This window comes from Neovison vison, chromosome 1 (genome assembly GCF_020171115.1).
Source record: "Neovison vison isolate M4711 chromosome 1, ASM_NN_V1, whole genome shotgun sequence".
NCBI lineage: Eukaryota > Metazoa > Chordata > Mammalia > Carnivora > Mustelidae > Neogale > Neogale vison.
The window spans coordinates 222488339-222511584 of NC_058091.1; the positions used below are offsets into that span (position 1 = coordinate 222488339).

General features: G+C 34.6%; 1 protein-coding gene across 4 annotated transcripts in view; it reads right to left on the minus strand.

Moving 5' to 3' along the window:
* The window catches only part of TRAPPC13 (trafficking protein particle complex subunit 13), a 39583-nt gene that overhangs the window by 11322 nt on the left and 5015 nt on the right, over positions 1–23246 (minus strand). For all 4 annotated transcript variants that reach the window (XM_044268075.1, XM_044268069.1, XM_044268059.1 and 1 more), the window contains exons 2-7: positions 17762–17830; positions 17121–17220; positions 15467–15551; positions 4612–4739; positions 1799–1871; positions 471–515 (exon numbers count right to left, since the gene is read on the minus strand). In XM_044268075.1, coding sequence (XP_044124010.1) covers positions 471–515; positions 1799–1871; positions 4612–4739; positions 15467–15551; positions 17121–17220; positions 17762–17830 — 500 coding nt within the window. The remainder of the gene's footprint in view (positions 1–470; positions 516–1798; positions 1872–4611; positions 4740–15466; positions 15552–17120; positions 17221–17761; positions 17831–23246) is intronic.

Genomic DNA, 23246 nt, shown 5'->3' on the forward strand with positions numbered 1-23246 from the left:
AATAAACAAACTGCAGCTGACATACTGATTTCCCAGGACAAAGAATTTAATTTACTGAGTTCTATTTGTCAATATTTTCCAAGAATATTAAATGATTTTTGCAGGGTTAGATTGACTACTTCAGAATCACAATGTAAATATTTAACAAATCACTATGGTTTTTAGATAGTAACAATACTCATTAAGTGGAGATTTAGGGCAATGATTTAATGAAAGGGGGTGAAAGCCTCATGAAATTAACAAAAATAAAATTCAAGATACACTGATTCTATATAATTTTAAAACAGCATATTAAAAGATCTACAATGAAATTATTCTCTTTTGATTAAACTTGAGGCTCATTTTTCACAAGTAATTCACACTCTTCTCAGCAATTTACTTCAACATGAAATGAAATGTAATACATCAGAATTTTAGTCAAATAAGATCTTACTTTTAATCTGAATTCCTATTAAGTGCTAAACACTTACCTCTGCATTGTAAAATTTGGTTTTCACATCCAATGGTTTGAGAACCTAGTCGAATAAAGCACATCAATCAGAGGAGATTATCATTTATTTTTGTTTATTTATTTTAAATCACAGGGTTATATCTGTCAAAGGCATTTTCTAATTTTAATTGTAAAAAGCTTTTTTAATAGGTATGCAATATTTTTGCAAAAACAACAAAAAAACCAAAAAACTATCCCAAATGTATTTATAAAAGACAACCATTATTTCTTAATTGGGTAACAGTCACATGAGTTACATGTGTGTTTACTCCATAGTATTTTTGTCATACTGAATATATGTATTTTATGTATTTTTCTCTATATATTTCACAAAAATGTTTATTAAAATAAGTGCATAAATCTTTTATTTTCTTTTAAAAGTCATGCAAAATCTTTAATGAGTGATACAGCAAAATTTTTTCTTTTAGAAGTTTTTTTTTTTTTTTTTGAAAGTTTTGTTTTTTTCAAGTAATCTCTACACCCAACATGGGGCTTGAACTCAAGACCCCACAATCAAGAGTCACATGCTCCACATAATGAGACAGGCAGGTGCCCCAAAATAAATCTGGATACATTTAATAATTTAATTAATTTCTTCTGTTAATACTTTTTCTTCCACTTAAAAACAGGTATGAAAAATACATATAGCATAATATCTAGATCTAATTTAAAGGGTTATATGTGGTCATCTCATCCCTAAAACCACTAAAACCAGTGGTTTTAACTATTTTTAATCACAGAGTAAAAACTCTGTATAATTACAAAACTCTACATATAAGTTTGGTGACTCATGGAATCCTGGAAGGAAGCGTGGTCCACTCAGCCCAAGTCAATTATCTCTCATTTAAATATTTCTTTAGAAATTTGATACGATTTATACTTAATTTATCTGGACTTTGTATTCCTTTTATCCCTCTTGTATATTCTTGTGAGTTTTATCAAGGTATAAAAACAGGACAATCTTTTTTGGATAAAAATCTGTAAATGAGGGTTGCCTGGCTGGCTCAGTCAGAATAGTGTGCAAATCTTGATCTCAGGGTCATGAGTTTGAGCCCCTCGTTGGATATAGAGATTACTAAAAAAATAAAAAAATAAACTTAAAAAAATGTTCAGGTGAAATATTACACTGACAATGATAATTTCTCTGCTTTTACTTAATTTAGTCTGACTTTAGATTTCTAGTACTATGACAAATGCAGACATATGAAGCTATTTGCTTTATTTGGAGGCTGTTTTCCCTGCAGATAGATAGGAATAACTTCACAGGGGAAAAAATCTGTAAACTATTTACACAGTCACATTTAATACCTGAAATTTGAAGAATTTTCTAAAATACATTTTTTCTCCACCCTGAGTTGTATAGCTCACTGCACACACCAAGCTGAAATGGAAAGAAATCTCTGAATTATCTTTGATTTTGTTTAATAATAAATCTAATACACCTCAATTTTACTCACAAATTTGGAAAATATTATAGCCAATGGTGTAAAAGCGTAGCCAAATGAGCATAGAGTAGGGAAAAAAGAGTTTTAGCTCTTTTTATATTTATAAAAATATAATTCAATGAACAAGAAAGCTTTGATTAGCAAAATTAAATATACAATAGTGAAATATATTCCAAAACAATTCTGAAAAATCAAATAGTTAAATGTACAAATTAAGTTTATAAAATTTAGAAGAAAAAATATAAATTCAAAAAAATTCTAGGGGGAAAAGACTTTTTCATATAAATGGGCAATGGAAAGGAAAAGAGTCATAAATGTATAAACTGAACAAATCAAAATCATGTTAAAACAAAAAGCAGACAAAATGGGATAAAATACTTCTAATGAAATGAAGAGAAATTTCATAAGCAAAACATTAGTATCTTGATCAAAATAGGAGGAAAGGATACATAGATAGATGACAGTACCATAAATGGCTAATAAAAAGGTGAAAACATTCAGCCTCACAAGAGGTTAAAGTAATAAAGTAATGAGACATATTTTTTCCACTTCTTAAGAATTTCTTTTACAGGTGTTACCAGGATTTGTGAGGGGTTAGAGAAAGTGACTCTCTCTACACTGCTAGTGGTTAAAAGAGATTTAGAAAACAAGTCTTAAGTAAGAGTCTTAAAAATGCTTATATGCTCCTATGGTAAACCCACTATAAGCAGTCTACCACAGGAAATACTAAGATGCTCAGCACTGTATTATTTACAACAGCGGAAGACTAGAAACAATCTAATGTCCAATTAGTAAACAAATTAAAGTATATGGTCCAAGCACGTAAGATAAAACTATCTCAAAAAGAATGTTTTCACAGAATATGACTCAAGTGGGAAAATGTTCACAGTGCACTGAAAAAGATAAAACCATGGGTAATATGCTCAAAATTTTGAAAAGTATTATTTATTTATATAAATATGTTACATAAACACACTTAAAAAACTAGAAAATCATATACTAATATTTTAATAGCAGTTACACTCAGTGGTGACAATACAGGAAATTTAATTTCTCCTTTTAAGTTAAGTGTACATAAGCCAGGTACTAGGGATGTAGTATTGTTCAAAACACAGTAAAACACAGTTTTCAAGTGCTCACAGTAAAAAGCAGTATAGCAGGGTATGGATTTTTTGAAGCCAGATTTAGATTTGAGTTCCACTTCTTATTTACTATTTAATTCTACAAGAGACTCATCTTGTCTAAAAGGAGGTTTTTACACATTTAATAAACTTCAATAAACTTAAATTCTTAATAAAATTTAATAATTGTAATAAATATAAAATTTAAATAAAAATAAAATAACAATTTAATGAATTTCAATAAACTCTATTTCAACAAGTACTGACCACTATTCTCTGCTAGATCATGAGGACACAGCTGACTTCATGGAACTCGTACTCTAACGGAAATGACAGGCGCAAGTAATTAATTTTAAGTAGAAGACTAAAAAAATGACAAGTTATGGATGCTATAGAACATATTAAAAGGGGTATTTAATTTAGTCTTGGAGGTCAGGAAAGCCTCTTCGAGAGGTCATGGTGAATCTGATATATGAAGAAGTGGAAGTAAGCTAAACAAACGAACAGAGTCATTCCTTAGGAACGGAAAAATTTATCTCAAGTCTTGGAGGAGTGCAAAGGAAAGAGACTTCCAATATCACTTAGTATAAAACAGGGAGGAATGAGAAAAGGTAAGAACTTAAGCAGCTCATATGGATTAGGTTCTAGAGAACTTTGTAAAGCCAATACAAAGAATTTTCTATGGATAGTGGTCGGTCACTGAAGAGTCAAGTGACTTATCCAAGAACATGTAATTAATAAATGATGGAGCTGAAATTTGATCTCATTAAATTTTGACTGCAAAGCTCATACCAACCACAGAATATATACTAAGAAGTGCCTACAAAAGAGATGTCACCACAATGAACTGATTAACAGCTAATATTATATACTACTTTAAGCCAAGGAAGAAAGGCAAAAATGGTGACATAAGTGGAGATGAAGAAGGTGGGATGACATACAGTTAGTAAGAATTAACAGGACTTTGTAAATTTATTGTATGTGTAAACGGTAAGGCAGATGGAAGTTTAAAATTATTTAGATGGCTGAAATTTTCATATCTGCCTCTCAAAGAAAAATAGAGGATTCACATTCATATGCCAGGAATACAGAATTTGATATATATTTTTTTTCTCAGAGCTTATCTTACTTTGGTTCTTTATTTCTGAATTCTCAGGATAGAATATATATATACATAGTTAAACACAGAACTGAAAAGTTGTACAGAACTGAGAAGTTGTAATTTAAAAATAAACACTATTAATGTCAGTTTCTAGCATTTCAAAAAATAATTAACATACATTTGGTCAGAGTGGTACCTGGGTTTTAAAAATCTGCATGGCTTTTTATTTTTTGGATAAGACTGTCTATAGATGCAAACACGAAAACAGAAATACAGGAAAATAAATTAAGATATTTTCCCCTAAAAAACAAACATTTTGTTTAAAGTCTATGATAAGCAAGTAATCCTGCAACATTAAATTCCTTCTTAAGTAGGTTCATAGGCTTGATACTAAATGGACATAAAACGAAAATTTCAAAAAAGCCTTTGAGAACTAGTAAAATTAATCCTTACATGTGTGTTCCAATTTCCTTCACTTCATGGTGTATGACATCATCAATACAACAATCAGGTTTAAGTTCAGCCACTGCAGCATTGGAAGCTGAAAGATTTAAACGCTGAGAACTTGTCTGAAGATCAGCCTTGAAAAAAAGAGATAAAAAAAAAAAATCCAAATGAGACTGGGTACCTACAGGGTGAGGCTAGATATGAGTGAAAAGAATAGGAGATCAGGAACAAGGAAGAAGGGCTGATGCGGAGCAACACTTCTTAGTGTCAGTCTTTCTACCACAGCTCTGCAGCTTAAAACCACATTAATGGTTCATACAAGTTCACCAAAATCAAATAAATAAAATCAGCCAGGAAGTAGGGGGAATAGGTAATGGAATATGAACAGTACCAAATGAACACAACCACAATGGGAGGGAGGGATGGGAAAAAAAGAACTAACCTAAGGAAGCCTGGCTAACAAATGCTACAGACAAAAAGAATGGCACGGGGATACTGCACTCTAGCTAGTACGTTTGCTTGTATTAGCAATTCTGCAACTGTTATGGGCCTACCACAACCAAACAAAAAAATACTATGGATAATAAGAGAGAAGTTTCTCCCCTCTGGAGAAAAAAAAGGTGTAAATGAGGAAAGGGAGAAGAGGCTGCAATGAAACTTTTGGTGTTGAGTTGGAATGAGAGGCATCAATATGAATATATGGTTTTAAAAAAAACATACATACAGATGGAAAATCCAGGAACAAATATAGATAGATGTGCACACATGTGCTACTATAGAACACTAAAGATAAATTACTATTCAAAACAATATAAGGTGGGGCGCCTGGGTGCCTCAGTGGGTTAAGCCGCTGCCTTCTGCTCAGGTCGTGATCCCGGGGTCCTAGGATCAAGTCCTGCATCGGATCTCAACCTGAGGCCTGACTCCACAGTAGACAATTAACAAATATGTGTTGAATACTAAATGAATGAATGAAGTTATGATGAAATTTTGAGGCAAATGTCAAGAAATATTCAGAAACAGTAAAGACCATGTTAGGTAATGGGGATTGGGGAGGTTTTTGCATAAAAGCTTGGATTCTATTAAGTCTCTCTTTCTTTTTTAAAAACTAACAGGTTTTCTGCAGTTAAGTCTAATCTAACATTCTTAATGCTAGGCAGTGTGAAGCAGGATATTTATTGGTGCTATCTCTTTGGTCATTATGTTCAGTTATAAAATAGTAGGAACTCAAATTTATTGGGCACCATCTATGTGCAAGGCCTTGTTCTAAGTTCATTATTCATTTAATATCCACAATCCTGAAGTAGGCAGTCATACTATTCCCATTTTAGAGACAATAAAACCAAAGCAGAGGGAAATAATAACTTCCCCAAGGTTATACAACTAGTAAGTAATGGAACTAAGATTAAAAATTCCTTAAACAGGGACGCCTGGGTGGCGCAGTTGGTTAAACGACTGCCTCCGGCTCAGGGCGTGATCCTGGAGTCCCGGGATCGAGTCCCACATCAGGCTCCCAGCTCCATGGGGAGTCTGCTTCGCTCTCTGACCTTCTCCTCGCTCATTCTCTCTCTCACTGTCTCTCTCTCTCAAATAAAAAAAAAAAAAAAAAAAAAAATTCCTTAAACATTTTAGAAACCTGAGAAGAAGGGATTAAAAAAAGAAACACTCAAACCCATGGGCTTTCTGTTCCGTATGTTTTCCTCTGTGTCATTTTTAAAGTATTAATGTATTTTAATGTATATACAGCTAAACACTTTCATCTTTTTCTTTTTCGCTATTATAAATAATTCTGCACCAAACATTTATTTTCTTAGTACCTATTGTGTGTTTGGGGAAAATAGTGTGGAGAAATGGAAGACTGGCTTGGGATAGGAGAATAATTTTTTTTTTTTTCTCAAGAACTATTTGACCTCGGGCGCCTGGGTGGCTCAGTGGGTTAAGCCGCCGCCTTCGGCTCAGGTCATGATCTCAGGGTCCTGGGATTGAGTTCCGCATCAAGCTCTCTGCTCAGCAGGGAGCCTGCTTCCTTCTCTCTCTCTCTCTCTGCCTGCCTCTCCGTCTACTTGTGATTTCTGTCAAATAAATAAATAAAAATATTTAAAAAAAAAAAAAAAAAAAGAACTATTTGACCTCACAACCCTGAGATCCAGACCTGAGCCAAAATCAAGAGTCAGAAGCTTAAACGGGTGCACCCCAGGGGAATACAATTTAAATTTCAGGGTAAGGGGGCACCTGGGTGGCTCAGTAGGTTGGGCCTCTGCCTTCGGCTCCGGTTGTGGTCTCGGGGTCCTGGGATCGAGCCCCGCACGGGCTCTCTGCTCAGCGGGAGCCTGCTTCCTCCTCTCTCTCGCCTGCCTCTCTGACTACTTGTGATCTCTGTCTGTCAAATAAATAAATAAAAGCTTAAAAAAAAAATAAATGTCAGGGTAGGGTCTATGCTGCAATTTGGATGAGGAGAATTTAGGAAAAGGGTAAGGAAGAAACAGAAGGAAGCCTTTCAGATAAGTTAAACAGAGTCAGCAAAACATCTTAAATATGAGAGTTCAAAGGTGTCTTCAAAAGCCATCAGAAAAGAATTTTTTACTTAGCAAAAGCCGAGAAAGACAATTATCATATGGTCTTACTTATTTGTGGAACATAAGGAAAAGCATGGAGGACATTAGGAGAAGGAAGAGAAAAATGAAGGGTGGGAATCAGAGCGGGAAAGGAACCATGAGAGACTCTGGACTCCAGGAAGCAAACAGGGTTTTAGATGGGAGAGGGCTTGGCGGGGGATGGGTGAGCCCAGTGATGGGTATTGAGGGCACAGATTACATGGAACACTGGGTGTCATACACAAACAATGAATCATGGAACAGTACATCAAAAACTAAGGATGTACTGTATGGTGACTAACAACATAATAAAAAAATTAAAAAATATATTAGTGTAATATTTTTAAAAAGGGAAAGAATTTTTTATAATTAAGGGATTTATATTCAGGAATAGAGAAAATATATTTTCAAAGATCTAGAATAAGCTTCAAGAGGATAGAAGCCTTGACTGTTTTTTTTTTTTTTAAGTTTAGTTTTGTTTTTTTTTAACAGATTTTATTTATCTATATGAGAGAGAGAGTGAGAGCACAGAAGCAAGGGGAGCAGCAGGCAGAAGGAGAAGCAGGTTCCCAGCTGACCAGGGAGCCTGGTGCGGGGCTTGATCCCAGGACCTGGGAACATGACCTGAGCCAAAAACAGACACTTAACTGACCAAGCCACCCAGGTGGCCCGACTGTTTTCTTTCCCTAGCAACTATAACTGTGCCTGGAACACGTTAGAAATAGAATTCTTGGGTACCATTTTAGACTAATCAAATCAGAAACCCTGGGGATGAGCTTCAGCAGTCAGCATTTTAACAAGCTCTCCAGATAATTTTAATACTTCCTAAAGTTTGAGAACAACTAGTATACACAAAAAGAGTTATCTGTTTTATTTCCAGTACAATAATTATATTGTTTTGTTTATATAACAATATTTTTTAATGTAGCATGTTAATATTTTCAGATACAATGCTGGACTTTTTTCAATTAAAAAGAAAAAACTAATGGTTTCCAGTTGAACATGGTAGACTATACAAGCATTTTTATTGTTTTAGTGTTGTTTTTACAACACTAAGCTGACAAAAGAATTAAAAAAAGTACAGACTCACAATCCCTCTTCCTTGATTTCAAATTCCCAGAGTTGTAAAAAATTAAATTTTTAAGGGCAGAAGTCTGGGTATCTGAAGTAATAGCAGCAGTGTAACCATGAATTTCCCAAGTCATCCATAAAACAAAAACAAAAGCAACTAAAACTAAAGCTTGCGTTAATATAATTAGAAAGCATCATATGTCCAAACTTCATATTACCTGTAAGTAGACATAAATCAAATTTTTGCAAGCTGTTTTTCATGTTCTTGCCATGAACCTTTGCAAAGAATAAGGGAAGTTCAGGGGAATTTGAGCTGAAGAGAAAGAGAAGAGATAGGTCTAATACTGATCTAAACCACTTCCAGAAAGACAAAGTCTATTCTAAGCATGAAAATACCAAGAAAGTGCATTACTGGAAGATGAGAGCACGGTCTACAGGGAAGGGACTTAACAGTTGTTTGACAGGAAAGAAAACACTTCAGGGTTTTGAAAAACAGTTCAAAGGACAGACATCTTTTAGAAACTGTGGAGTGAAGAGGAAAAATTTAGGACACTACAATTCACATGAAAAGGGAAAATTTGGGGTGCTTGAATGGCTCAGTAGGTTAAGCATCTGCCTTCAGCTCAGGTCATGATCCCAGGGTCCTGGTATCAAGCCCGTCAGGCTTCTTGCTCAGTGGGGAGTCTACTTCTCCCTCTACCTCTGTCCACTGCTCCCCCTGCTTATGCTGTCTCTCTCTGCCAAATAAATGAATAAAATCTTAAAAAAAAAAAAAAGAAAATTTGAGGAACACACAACCCCATTCTCCTCTATCAGCCTCCCCAAAAGACACAGTAAAGAAACCACACTTTGTGCACAATGCTTTAAGAGGGTGTTTTTGAATTAGGAATATCAAAGCACCCAAACTGCATTTCACAGAATGCAAAGCCTCCAACAGTTTTCATCTATAAAAAAATAATGTAAAAAGAAAATAGGTGAGAACTGAGACAATTCACTGATAAAAACTGCCACCCAAAACCAACAGTGAACTACTGTATCTAAGAGAAAAATGTAAAATATTTAAACTGAATTAAATACCCTCAAGAGAACACTTGAAATATAAAAAAACACCTAGAATGAGAAATTTTAAAATTAAGGCGAAATTTGTTGTTGTTTTAGCATGGGGCTAAAATTTTTTAAGAGAAGAATGTAAATAGTTGAATTTGGGAAAGAAGAAAAGGACACAAATCATATTAGAAATGCGAAATGACAAACGAAATAATGGAATACACCTACTATTAAAATACAATCCATGAAAACTTTCTAGAAATAATAAATCTAAATCTACATATTCAAAGGGTGCACTTGCTATCAGAGAAATGACATTAAATGACCAATTCTAAAACATACAGAAAAAAAATCCCCAGGGCCTCCAGGAAAAATTATCAAATTTCTTACAAGGCAAGAGAGTAAGACTGGCATCGGTTCTCTCAAAAACAGCATATATATCTAAGTAACAAAGGAACAGCATTTTCAGAAGACATAAAGAAGGAAAATGTAAACAAAGGATTTTTATATCCAGCCAAACTGTCTTTCAAGTATTAAAAACACTTTTGAACATTTTAAGGCTCAGAGGATATTACACCCACAAGCATGTCCTGAGCAATCTATTTGAGAAATCCAACCAAACAATATGCAAATAAAAATGGGAAGATATGAGAAGGGGGTAAAGGGAATGTAGTCTAAGCAATAAGTAAGAGTTAAAGGACACTATCAAAGACTAAAAGCCCTACAGTAAGCAGCTAAGTATGAAATAGTGAAGGTGGGAAATATCATAAAAGGCATAAATATAAAGGCAAAACATAAAACAAAAATACAAATTAACAAAAAATTATTTGAAAAATAAGGAACTGAAACACATTACATGGGGAAAAAGGCATACCAGATATAACAGAATAGACTTACTATTTAAAAACAAAACAATGTGACCTCTTTGAAACCAACCATATAAACTTAGAGATACATGTGAAGGGACTTAATTCAGCTAATAAAAAAATTCAATATGGCTCACAAATCAAGACCCAACTATGTGTCGTATAAAAGAAACCTAAATAAAAACAAAGGATTGGGCACCTGGGTGGCTCAGTGGGTTAAAGCCTCTGCCTTCGGCTCAGGTCATGATTTCAGGGTCCTGGGATCAAGCCCTGCATCAGGCTCTCTGCTCAGCAGGGAGCCTGCTTCCCTCTCTCTCTCTCTCTCTCAGCCTGCCTCTCTACCTACTCTGTCTGTCAAATAAATAAATAAAATCTTTAAAGAAAAAAAAGGATTGAGGAAGGCTAAAAATAAAGACGGACAAAGGCACACCAGACAAATGCAAACAGTAACAAAACCAGGTAGTAATATAGACACCCAACTATGATTCAGGCGAAAAAGCATTAAACATGGAAAGGAGGAAACTTTTAGTGCTATAAGCAACAATTCAAAAGGAAGAATGACTAAGCATAAATATCTATGAACCAAACAACTCAAAGTGTAAAAAAAAAAAAAAGCACAAAGTGTAAGATACAAATAGTAGCACAATAATAATATGAGATTAGCATGTCACTTTCAGTACAAGACAGACCAAGTTGACAAAAAAAAAAAAAAGGAAGTAAAGATACAGGACACTTGACACCACCATCAGTAGGATAAATCTTATGGATCTACATATCTAGCTATACAGTAGATAAAAGAAAATAGACCTTCTTCTCAAGAACACATGAAATATTCATTAAAAATTAAATTAGGTCACAAACACTAGCAAATTCTTTAAGAAGGACTAAAATAACAAAATTTTCACAATGCAATTAAACAAACTATACATCATTAACCAGAAAAAAACAAAAAACAAAAAACCCTTTCTATCTCAAAAACCTATTAAACAACTCGGGTAGAAAGGAAAACAAAAATAAAATTATAGAATTCTTTAAAAAGTAATTTTAATGAAAATGCTATATATTAAAATATATATAGAATATATATAAAGCATAGAATATATCTAAAGCATCAATCAGAAGAAAATTCACTTTTATCAACAGAAATAACAGAACAAAAATTTAAAAATTAAATCCTCAGCTGAAAAAGCTAAAAGAGAACAAAGTAAAAAATCAGAAGCATAAGAAAGGAACTTGTTAAAAGCAAAAATCAATGAGGTAGAGAATTAGAAAACATTAAATACAAGTAATGAAAATAGCTTTTTTGAAAAAAATTTAAAATATACAAATTAAAAGCTAGTTTAATGAACAGATTAAAAAAAAGGAAGCAGAATTATGCAAAGTAAGAAATGACTAGGGAAAAATAACACCAAATGAGAGTAAGCTTTTTTTAAAAGGATTTTATTTATTTATTTGAGAGAAAGAGAAAGTGAGAGAGATCATAGAAGGAGAGGGTAAGGCTGACTCCTGGCTAAGCAGAGAGCCCAATACAGGGCTTGATACCAGGACCCTGGGATCATCACCTGAGCCAAATGCAGGTGCTTAACTGACTGAGCCACCCAGGCACTCCTGTGAAGAAATATTTTTTTTTTAAGATTTATTTATTTATTTGACAGAGAGAGGTCACAAGTAGGCAGAGGAAGGTAGAGAGGGAGGAAAAAGCAGGCTCCCCATTGAGCAGAGAGCCTGATGCGGGGCTCGATCCCAGGACCCTGAGACTATGACCAGAGCCAAAGGCAGAGGCTTAACCCACTGAGCCACCCAGTTGCCCCTGTGAAGAAATTTTTAAGAGATTACTTTGCAGACCTGTATGCAAATACTACCTAAATTGGATCATTTCCTAGAATAAAACAGTTTAACAAACTGCTACACGCCTTTAGACATAAAAAGTTTAAATGGATCTCCATAGGAAAATAAAGCAAATGTTATTAAGAAACTTCCCCCATTAGACACACAAGCTCACATGATTTCACAGAATTCTGTAAACCCTACAAAACCCAGATAGTCTAAATGCTCTAAATACACTGTTTTGAGGCATTGGAAATGAAGGAAAATTATCTAAATCTTTAATTTATTTGAGAGTGAGAGATCACTGAGGAAAAGGGAGAGGCAGAAGCAGACTTGCCACTGAGTGGAAAGCCCAATGAAGGACTCGTTTCCAGAACCCTGAGATCATGACCTGAGCCAACGGCAGATGCTTAACCAACTGAACCACCTAGACATTCCCTCCCTTTTTCCTTTTTTTTTTTTTTTTTTAGTATTTTATTTATTTATTTGACAGACAGAGATCACAAGTAGGCAGAGAGGCAGGCAGAGAGAGAGGAGGAAGCAGGCTCCCTGCTAAGCAGAGAGCCTGATGCGGGGCTCGATCCCCAGATCCTGGGATCATGACCTGAGCGAAAGGTAGAGGCTTTAACCCACTGAGCCACCCAGGCGCCCCTCCTCCTTTTTTAAAAAATTATTTTTTATTAACATATGATGTATTATTTGCCCCAGGGGTACATGTCTGCGAATCATCGGGCTTACACATTTCATAGCACTCACCACAGTACATACCCTCCCCAACGTCCATAACCCAACTATGCTTTCTCTACCCACCAACCCCAGCAGCCCTCAGTTTGTTTTGTGAGACTAAGAGTCTCTTATGGTTTGTCTCCCTCCCCATCCCATCTTGTTTCATTTTTTCCTTCCCTATGCCTTACACCCCCTGCCTTTCCTCTCAAATTCCTCATATCCAGGGAGATCATATGATAATTGTCTTTCTCTGATTGACTTATTTTGTTCAGCATAATACCCTCTAGTTCCACCTACGTCATTGCAAATGGCAAGATTTCATTTCTTTGGATGGCTGCATAATAATTCCTGTGTGTGTGTGTGTGTGTGCGTGTGTGTCTGTCTCTCTCTCTCTCTCTCACATCTTCTTTATCCATTCATCTGTTGATGGACATCTGGGTTCTTTCCCTAGTTTGGCTATTGTGGACATTGGGGCTATAAACATTTTTTTTTTTGTTTTTTGTTTTTTGTTCTTAAGAAACCATAATACTGACATCTAAAACTGAATACACAACATAAAAAAAAGAAAAATATAGACCAGTACCATGCTGTCATTCTTCACCTTTCTGATGTCAAAAATGTCAAAATGTCAAAATGTCAAAAATGGCTTATGTGTATATCATGAATCTGAATGTTTTACCTGAGAAACTAAGATAATTCTTGGTGGGCATTGCACAATAAACATTAGCTGCTATTATTATTAATACCAAGGCCTTTATGCAAATTAAAACTGAATAAAGGCAACATAAATATAAATACATATTTAATAGTAAGTATGCTATCATATTATTTACTCTTTTAAATACTGACTTAAATCATATACACTTGCTGATTTATTCACTTTTATGCCAATAAATTAATCGTTACTGAATGTCAACTATATGCCAGAAAAAAAAGTATATATTCTCAAAGCTCAAAGTCAGATCTTTTCATAATCAATGCAGAGGTTGGCAAACTTTTTCTTTAAAAGGTCAGATAGCGAGGCGCCTGTGGAGTTCAGGGGTTAAGGCCTCTACCTTCGGCTCAGGTCATGATCCCAGGGGGATGGGATCGAGCCCCGCATCGGGCTCTTTGCTCGGCAGGGAGTCTGCTTCCCTTTCTCTCTCTCTGCCTGCCTCTCTACCTACTTGTGATCTCTGTCAAATAAATAAATAAAATCTTAAAAAAACAATAAAAAAATAAAAGGTCAGATAGTTGGGACACCTGGGTGGCTTAAGTGTCTGTCTTTGGCTCAAGTCATGATCCCAGGGTCCTGGGATCAAGTCCTACATCAGGCTCCCTGTTCAATGGGAGCCTGTGTCCCCCTCTGCCCCTCCCTCTGCTTGTCCTCTCTTTCTTTCAAATAAATAAATAAAAGCTTAAAAAAAAAAATCAAAGGTCAGATAGCAAATACTTTAAACTTTACAGGTCATCCAATGTCTCTGCAACTCCCCAGTTGTAGTCCCAGTAGTAGCCTGATATCTGCCCCAGCTAATACCTAAATGAATGACTGTGGCTGCTGCCAATAAAACTTTATTTATGGACACTGGCATTTGAATTTCATATAATTCTCACATCCAAAGTAAGATTGTTTCTTTGAATCATTTGAAAATGTTGAAACAATCCTTAACTCCAAGGCCTTACAAAAACAGGCAAAGAGACCAAATATGGCCTGCAGGCTATAGTATGACAACCCATGGTTTAACAAAAGGCAGAAACTCCATCCATAATAAGACAAGCATACAAACACGTATGAAAAACTCTGCATCCAGTTTCTGGTAGTTGGGTCCTATATGAAATTTGGAATACTGGCTCTATGAGGTCCTTTTCAATTCTAACACTTGCTGATCATTTAAAAACTCATTTTAATTGGACTTCCCTTCCAGCAATGCTGCAGTAACATAAAGTTACCATGTGAAGGTAGCCTTGATGACTTCTGCCCGACCTACAGTAAATTTTTACTTTCTTTATATTTAGTTTCAAATTGTTTGAGTTAGCATATTCTATCTCTTGATTTCTAAATGCTGGCAAGAATATTCTAACTGGTGTATTTCCTACAAGCTATCCCATACCATGCTTTCATATCAGTCTTCCAACACAGTGCCAATATCTTTGCTCAGAAGTCCCCACTGACTGCCCACTGCCTTAAAAAAAAAAAAAAAAAAGCTAAAACCTTTAGCTGTCAGCTGGCTTTCGAGATGCTCCACTCAATGGCTGCTGCACATCTCTGTACCTTATCTACTTCTATCAAGTGAATTCTGTTCATGGCTACAAGAACACATTATGGATGCCTATGTCTCTGCTGATTATCATGTTTTGCTTTTCCTCTGGGTCCTACTATTCTTTGAAGATCCTGTTGCGTACCTTCTCCTCCAATATGTCCTCAGACTGATGCAATCATCTGTGATCTTTCCTCCTCTTCCAAATTCTATTATGTTAATCACAAATTAATAAAAACTGAAACCTTTAACTGGTATACTGTCTCACCCAAGTGATCACAACTTTTGAGGATAAGGAAAAATGATTCTGTGCTTGTTACCATATTATCTTACACAATTAGGTTTTCAATTAATGCCTGTCGTTAATGACAATTAAAAAGCCCAGTATAAAAGTGCATCTTAATGAAGTTTCAAAAACATAAGAATACAAAAGGTTAAAAAAAAAATATATATATATATATATATATATACACCAAGCAAGAATGCCACTTACTTTAACTAATATATCTTTTACAACTTGATTGCTATCATTATGAACGCTGATGTAACTGGAAAAGGTCTCTCCCAAAAATATATTCCTGTGAAATAAAATAAGACTTTTAGGCAGAAATCTACTCATATTTTAACACACATAATTTATATAAGCACCATGGAGAACTTAAAATGGAGAAGAATTTATTAAAGGATAATGATTAAGTGAAATACTGCTTCAGCATTTCTTTGTGTACCCTATGCTGTTCATTCATTACCCAGTACAGTTGAAAATACTGATGTAGTCTATAAAATATGACATAATCTTGGCCCTCAACTACTGTACAAATAGCCTATTTCCCTAGATATAAGCCACTGAAATTAGATCCATATTTAAAGTCTTAATGATTATTTACTGACGAGGCTAGAAAAGGCAATTTTTGAAATAACTTATGCCTTGAATCTAGTAGAGACCCCCAATTGATCTGAGTATTTTTTTTTACCAATTTGTCTTATTTTTCTAAGTTATTCTAACATAAATACTTTATATATTTGTAAGGTAAGTTTTATAAAAATACCTGTTTATAAATATATATTACACAAAAACCTATAAATATATTTCACATTAATTTTTTTTTTTTTGAAACAACAGAAATTTATTTTCTCACAGTTCTGGAGGCTGGGAAGTCTAAGACCCAGGTGCGATCCCTGGAGTTCCTAGTGAGAGCTCTCTCCTTAGCTTGCAGATGGCTGGTTTCTTACCTTGTCATCAGATGGCCTTTCCTCAGCTTGGCTGCAAGGGAGAGAGAGAGACATCTCTCTCTTCCTCTTTTAAGTCCACTCTTACATCATGAGGGTCCCAGCCTCATGGTCTATTCACATTAATTTTTAAATATGAACATAATTCCAAGCTTTCAAGACACCAGTCAGTAACTACATTCTGTAAGCCTTTTTTAAACCTAAAAATTCCATGTGGTCTTAAATTCTCTCAGTTGAAAACAGAGAAAAACCAAGGTCTTCTACTTCATTAATAACCCAGAAGTAGAGAAGAACTAAAAGTAAGAGAAGGAATAAAAATTGACAGTTCCTAATTAGCTGAGAAGTCTGATAGCTTATGTTAGGAGAGGACTATGAAACTGAACAAGAAAGCAGCTTTCTAAAAAAGACATTTAGATTAAGCCAGTTAAAAGAAAAGGAATATAGGCTACTAAAAAATGCAGTAAGATCTAAGGAAGAAAGTTAAAATTTAATCGTCCCTAGAAACCACTATTCATACTTTGGTATGTATCTTTTTTTTTTTTTTCTTTTTTTCAGAGTGGTGGTGGTGGTGGTTTGGAGGAGATGGCAGAGAAAGAGGGAGAGAGAGAATCCCAAGCAGGCTCCACACCCAGGGTGAGTCCAATGCAGGGCTTGATCTCACCACCCAGAGATCATGACCTGAGCAGAATGCAACTTAATTGACAGAGCCACCCAAGGAGCCCCTTTTCTTTTTTTGTATGTATATATATATTTTTTTAATTAAAAAACTCCCCCAGAATCACTAAGTATAATTCTGGTAAAACCTTTTTTTTTTTTTTAACCACTTAAATGTATGAGTATTTTTCCATTCATTAGTTATTTTATGAAAATATAATTTGTAATGGCTTTAAGTATGGCTTATGTCAACACATTCTTACCCGAAATTCTGTGGTAAAGTCAACATTTCACCCAACATTAAAATTTCTGCACCATTTACAGTTGAAGGATCATCTCTCATGAGTTGGTTAAAAAGATCTCCTATAGAAAGAGAAAAACGTAAATTCTAAAATCTATCTTGTAAATAAGTTTTACTGCCACAAAGAAACAGCTGGGAGAAATACTTTTTTAAAAAATGCTTTAACAAAAATCTAATTTATTATCTTTACTACAACAAATTTATGGCAAAAAATTTGAGTTTCATATAGAAGGAATGCTTCAGAAACAAAGGAAAATGAAGGCCATGACATACAAAATATAAAGAGCTCCAATAATTTTAAAGGGAATGGCTAATATACAAGTTGATGGACCATGTGAAGATAAATAAAATTCTGATATCATGACTATGAATGTATCCTTACTAAAATTAAGTTTCTTATTGCCATGGGATATCCATAGTATCTTGACTTAAGAGATTACGAGTAAGAACTACTATGTAAATGGCCACTACTTACATCATACAGAGACAACAAAGAATGCAGCAAAGAGTTAGTATAAGACTGGCAAGACTATGCTTATTCCAAGGTAACACAGGCAACCCAGGTTTCAACTTTTCCCTAGGTACAAGCATAACAAAGCATACCAGGTAAGTCTTTTTCTTCACATGTTACTGGAATATTGGTGAATAAAGTAGGCTTAGTTAACCGCATCACTGTGAATTAAGAAAAAAGAAAGAAAGAAAGAAAATGTTAATATTGTTTTGGACTAGCATTCCTAAGTTGAGTGTATGATACTCATCTGTTCTATACTAAAATCAAATATAACCTAAAGCTTCCTAAATATTAAGTACTTTCCCAAATCGTACACCAAGATTTACTAAAAATATTAATTTACAACAGAAAATATTACATATGACTTATTCAAAGCTTAATGCATTAAAAAAACTAAATGTAAATGTAGAATACCACATTATAGAAAAACTGGAAAATAAAGGAATTTTAAAGTTTAAGGTATATGAGAATAAGGCTTTAAGAAAAATCCTGAGTGACATTCTTTGAACAGTATCAAGATATCTTCCTGAAAGGGAAAAATGTTTTGATTCACCACCATGAATATGAGACAGTAATTTTAGAAAAAAGAATCTTTATGAGCTTTATCTCTCGGTTCTAATCACTGGCCACTGGAAGTTCAGTAAGTGGACCTTTAAGTAATATTCATTCTGTAAGGAAATGACGAAAGTATCATTCAATGTATAGATATTTATTTTTTTTTTTTAAAGATTTTATTTATTTATTTGACAGACAGAGATCACAAGTAGGCAGAGAGGCAGGCAGAGAGAGAGGAGGAAGCAGGCTCCCTGCTGAGCAGAGCGCCCAAAGCAGAGCTCCATCCCAGGACCCTGGGATCATGACCTGAGCCACCCAGGCGCCCCCAATGTATAGCTTTTTAAATTCCAACCAAAACTAAGATTTGTTCTTGGGACATGACAGAATGTGTCTAAAGTTTAGAAAAACAAGTAAAAATAAGCTAAGGAAATTAATGGGAAAAAAATGAGGCAGATATGAATTTACCATATATTAAAAGATTGGTCTATAGTCAACAAATTGGTTTATTAATGCAACACCACACAGATATATTAGATAGTAAAATAAAGATTATTAGGATGCAGGAAAAAAAAAAGCAACATGATAAAGCACAACTGGTTAGCTATCTGGGAAAAATAAGAAATTTAACTTACAAATTAAATTCAAATACCAAACAAATTGCCTATGTATCAAGCAGTTAAGAGGCAAAAATTAAGCCACAGAAAACTAAAAAGTGAAAACTTATGAAATCTATTAGAGTGCGGATAGGACATTTTAACTAAAAAAATCTTTTTCAATTACTTCTAAAGACTGACCTTTGATCACATTAAAATAAAGACAAAAATATAACAGTAAAAATCATAGAGACTTGTAAAATATTTCAGAAAGTTAATCATTTCTTTATACTCGATTAAAAATGTTCATTGATGGCGATTCACAGACCTGTACCCCGGGGAAAAAAATATATTATATATTTATTTAAAAAAATAATAAAAAATTTTAAAAAATGATCATTCAAATCTAACCCAAAAGACATTAAAGACTATCAACTTAAATGGTCAATTCACAGTTTAAGTGGTATTCATTAGCATATGTAAACATGTACCACCCAACTACTAACTAGCTATATCATTCACACCAAATTCAGTGTCTTTCTCATTGGGTAAATGTCATCTTTTCCAAAAAAGAAGTAACAGCTCACCTTGTCTCTCTCATAGCCCCCTGTATTTATCATGAACTGATAAATGTACTTATTTACAGCATTTTGATCCAAACTTCACAAGGTTGAGGCTCTTACCTATTATATTCAGTTTTCTGGCTTTGTTGCTTGCCAGTTTCTGGCACATAGTATATTCTATAAATCTTTGCTGAATGAAAGAATTAGCACCTTACCTAAATCCTCAAGTACCTGGTATTATTTTGAAGATTTACATTTCATGAACGGAGGCCACTAAACAATGTTATATATTAAACTGATGGCTGTTGAGGGTTGCCTAGTTGGCTCTTGGTCTCAGAGTCCTAAGTTCAAGCCCTATGCTGAGCATAGATCTTACTTAAACAAATAAAGTAAAAACAGATAATATAAATAGATGGCTACCGAAACAGGCAACATATGTTAACCTTAAAATTTCTGAAGTCACTTTGCATAGCTGGTATTTACTGAGCATTTACTAGTGCCAGACAGCATGCTAAATACTTCACAAGTATCAACACATTTAAGTCTCATGACTACAAATTTGGTGTCATTAACTACATTTTACACATAAGGGTGATACTTGGGTAATTTGCATATAAGACTATATAGTAGATAGGTGGCAGAATTAGATCTGAACTCAGATAAATTCACTTTGTTCAAAACTAATTCTCTGTATTATTAATTATAGGCCTAGGGGCATAAGCCTGTTTACGTTATGCCTTATCGGAAACATTGTATGGGCATTCAAAATAGAACTCTGTGTCAAGCAGAGTATTAACCAGCTACAGATCATTGATGGGCACCCGAAGTGGTTGAGAAGGTTTTCTTTCTACTTCACTTCTAACTAGGAAAGCAGATTAAAATTCAGTTCAATCTGAAGGGGAATAAAAAAAGGTAGAGAGGTTGTCAGGGAAAAACAAAATTATGGTACTACTGCCACTTTCCTAGAGAGTAAATGCTGTCGTTATTTCATCAGATGCTCTCAGAGATTCACCTTTCTGTACACACATTCTTGTGTACCTAACTTACTTCCACATCTATGACTTAATGGTAGAAATGAGAAATACTGCTGAGCCTACTATTAACCTGGGCCGGAATCAAGAGTTGGAGGTTAACTGAATGAGCCACCCAGATGCCCTAATAAAGCACTGGTTATTAAATGACAATCTTATATTCAGGCTTGAATGTTAAAAAACAGGTTCTTTGACAAAAATTAAAGAGACAAAAAAGAATACGCAATTTTTAGCCAAGTGCCAAATCAAATACTCACTAGGCACAGCAAATAGTGTCACATGTGGTGCCATTTTCATAGGAACTCACAAAACACAGACATTTACTTATGATATTTAGGTTTTACCTATTATCTTATTAAAAAAAAAACTTCTATAAGTCTTCAATAATTTATGTAAGAGGCCTGAGGTTACAAACTAATGAACTGGGCCAAGTTCAACTTTTGTATACATTTTGCTTGGAAAGAACATTTAAAAAAAAAAAAACAAAACTAAATTAAGGCAGGATCTTCTTCAAGTTCAAAGTCCTTAGCTACATTCCACAGTCTTGCCTATCTAGTCCCTGAATGATTTCAAGTTTGTGAACTGTGAATTCTGGATATTTTGAGCACATTTTATCAAAGTGAATCATTATACAAGAGCTCATTTTGAAATTCTCAAAAAATTATATTTAAGCTATTTGATAAATTGGTAAAGGAAGCTAAATTCATATAATACCCTCCACATCTTTTTTTTTTGGTTGAATTTAACATTTATTTTAAGGTAGAGAGGTTGTCAGGGAAAAACAAAATTATGGTACTGCTGCCACTTTCCTAGAGAGTAAATGCTGTCGTTATTTAATCAGATGCTCTCAGAGATTCACCTTTCTGTACACACATTCTTGTTTACCTAACTTACTTCCACATCTATGACTTAATGGTAGAAATGAGAAATACTGCTGAGCCTACTATTAACTAGTGCTAGAATCATCAGTCCTAAGGTTCCAAGTACACAAAAAAAGCTTAAAAGTAGTAATGGATTCTAAATTCTTATGCCTTGATTACTTAAAAAAAATTTTTTTTTGTTTATTTATTTGACAGAAAGACACAGCAAGAGAGGGAACGCAAGCAGGGGGAGTGGGAGAGGGAGAAGCAGGCCTCCCACCAAGCAGGGAGCCCAAGGCAGGGCTCAATACGCAGACCCTGGGGCCATGACTCAAGCCAAAGGCAGACCCTTAACAACAGAGCCACCCAGACACCCCGGCCCTGATCACTCCAAATGGAAGTGGAGAAGTAGGAAGGAGAAATGGATCTCTGCTTCTTTCAAAATCATAGCACTATTTGCAGTAAAGCTCAATCTTGAGTTTTCCAGGTCTGAATTACCCTTTCACTGCTTCTGTAAGAGGTAGAAAGCAAATGACACAAATGAGAAAACTTTAAATCCATCACATATGAAGACAAAGAAACTCTTTTTAATAAGTGTGATTCTTGGCTAAAATTAACTCAGGAAACAACAGATGTTGGCAAGGATGAGGAGAAAGGGTAATGCTCTTAAACTGTTGGTGGGAATGCAAACTGGTGCAGCCAGTCTGGAAAACAGTATGGCAGTTCCTCAAAAAGTTAAAAATAGAGTTACTCTATGACCCTGCAATAGTACTACTAAGAATTTATTCAAAGGATACATACATAATGATTTGAAGGGGCACCTGGACCCCAATGTTAATAGCAGCAATGTCCACAATAGCCAAACTATGGAAAGAGCCCGGATACGGACAGATGACTGGATACAGAAGATGTGGTATACACATAAAATGGAGTATTATGACTCAGCTGTCAAAAAGAATGAAACCTTGCCATTTACAATGACATGGATGGAACTAGATGGTATAATGCTAAGCAAAACAAGCTAGTCAAAGAAAGACAAATACCGTATGATTTCAGTCATAAGTAGAATTTAAGAAACAAAACAGATGAACATAGGGGAAGGGAAGGAAAAATAAAATAAGATGAAAACAGGGAGGCAAACCATAAGAGATGCTAAACTCTAGGAAACAAACTGAGGGTAGCTGGAGGGAAAGTGAATGGGGGAAGGGGTAAATGGGTGATGGGCATTAAGGCAGACACTGGACATAATGAGTATTGCCTGTTACATGCAACTGATAAATCAGTAAATTCTATCCTGGTAACTAATAATACAGTGTATGTTAACTAAATTGAATTTAAATAAAGAATTTTTAGAAGTATGATTCTTGGATTAAAAAACTGCTCATAACAATCTCATGACTCGACTATACCTTATATTTTAAACTACATCAGAAAAAAAAACTGTCTTCTGTTCAGGTGACTTTGTCTTACAATTACCTTACTTTTGACTCGTAATTAGCAACTTCTGATAAATAAGACCTGAACAAAAAAAAATTAAATCCCCCATCTATGACTGTCTAACAATATGACAACTCTTATTTGCAAAGCTTGGTGGCAATACTCAGTAACTTCTTGATACCCGTCAGCTGCCTAGGTTAAAAAGATGATTACGGAAACAAAGAAGTAATTACTGAAAAAGTGACCTCAGAAACTCCCTCTAAACCTGGTGACTTTTCATTTAAAGATTTTTGTAAGCATTCCTGTACCTGATGATTATTTTCTAGAGAGCAGTCTCATTTGACACAATAAAAAGGTACTGAAAGTAGTTAAAAGTGTTTGGACAGACTGAAATCTAATTGGAAAAAAATTATCACTTTATTTAAAAATTAATAGTTTGCTTTTAAGCAACCTCAACTCAGGCAGGCTACAAAGAATCCATCCAAAGGGCATGTACATGTTTACTGAGTCCTTACCATTATCAGGCACTGTGCCGCCA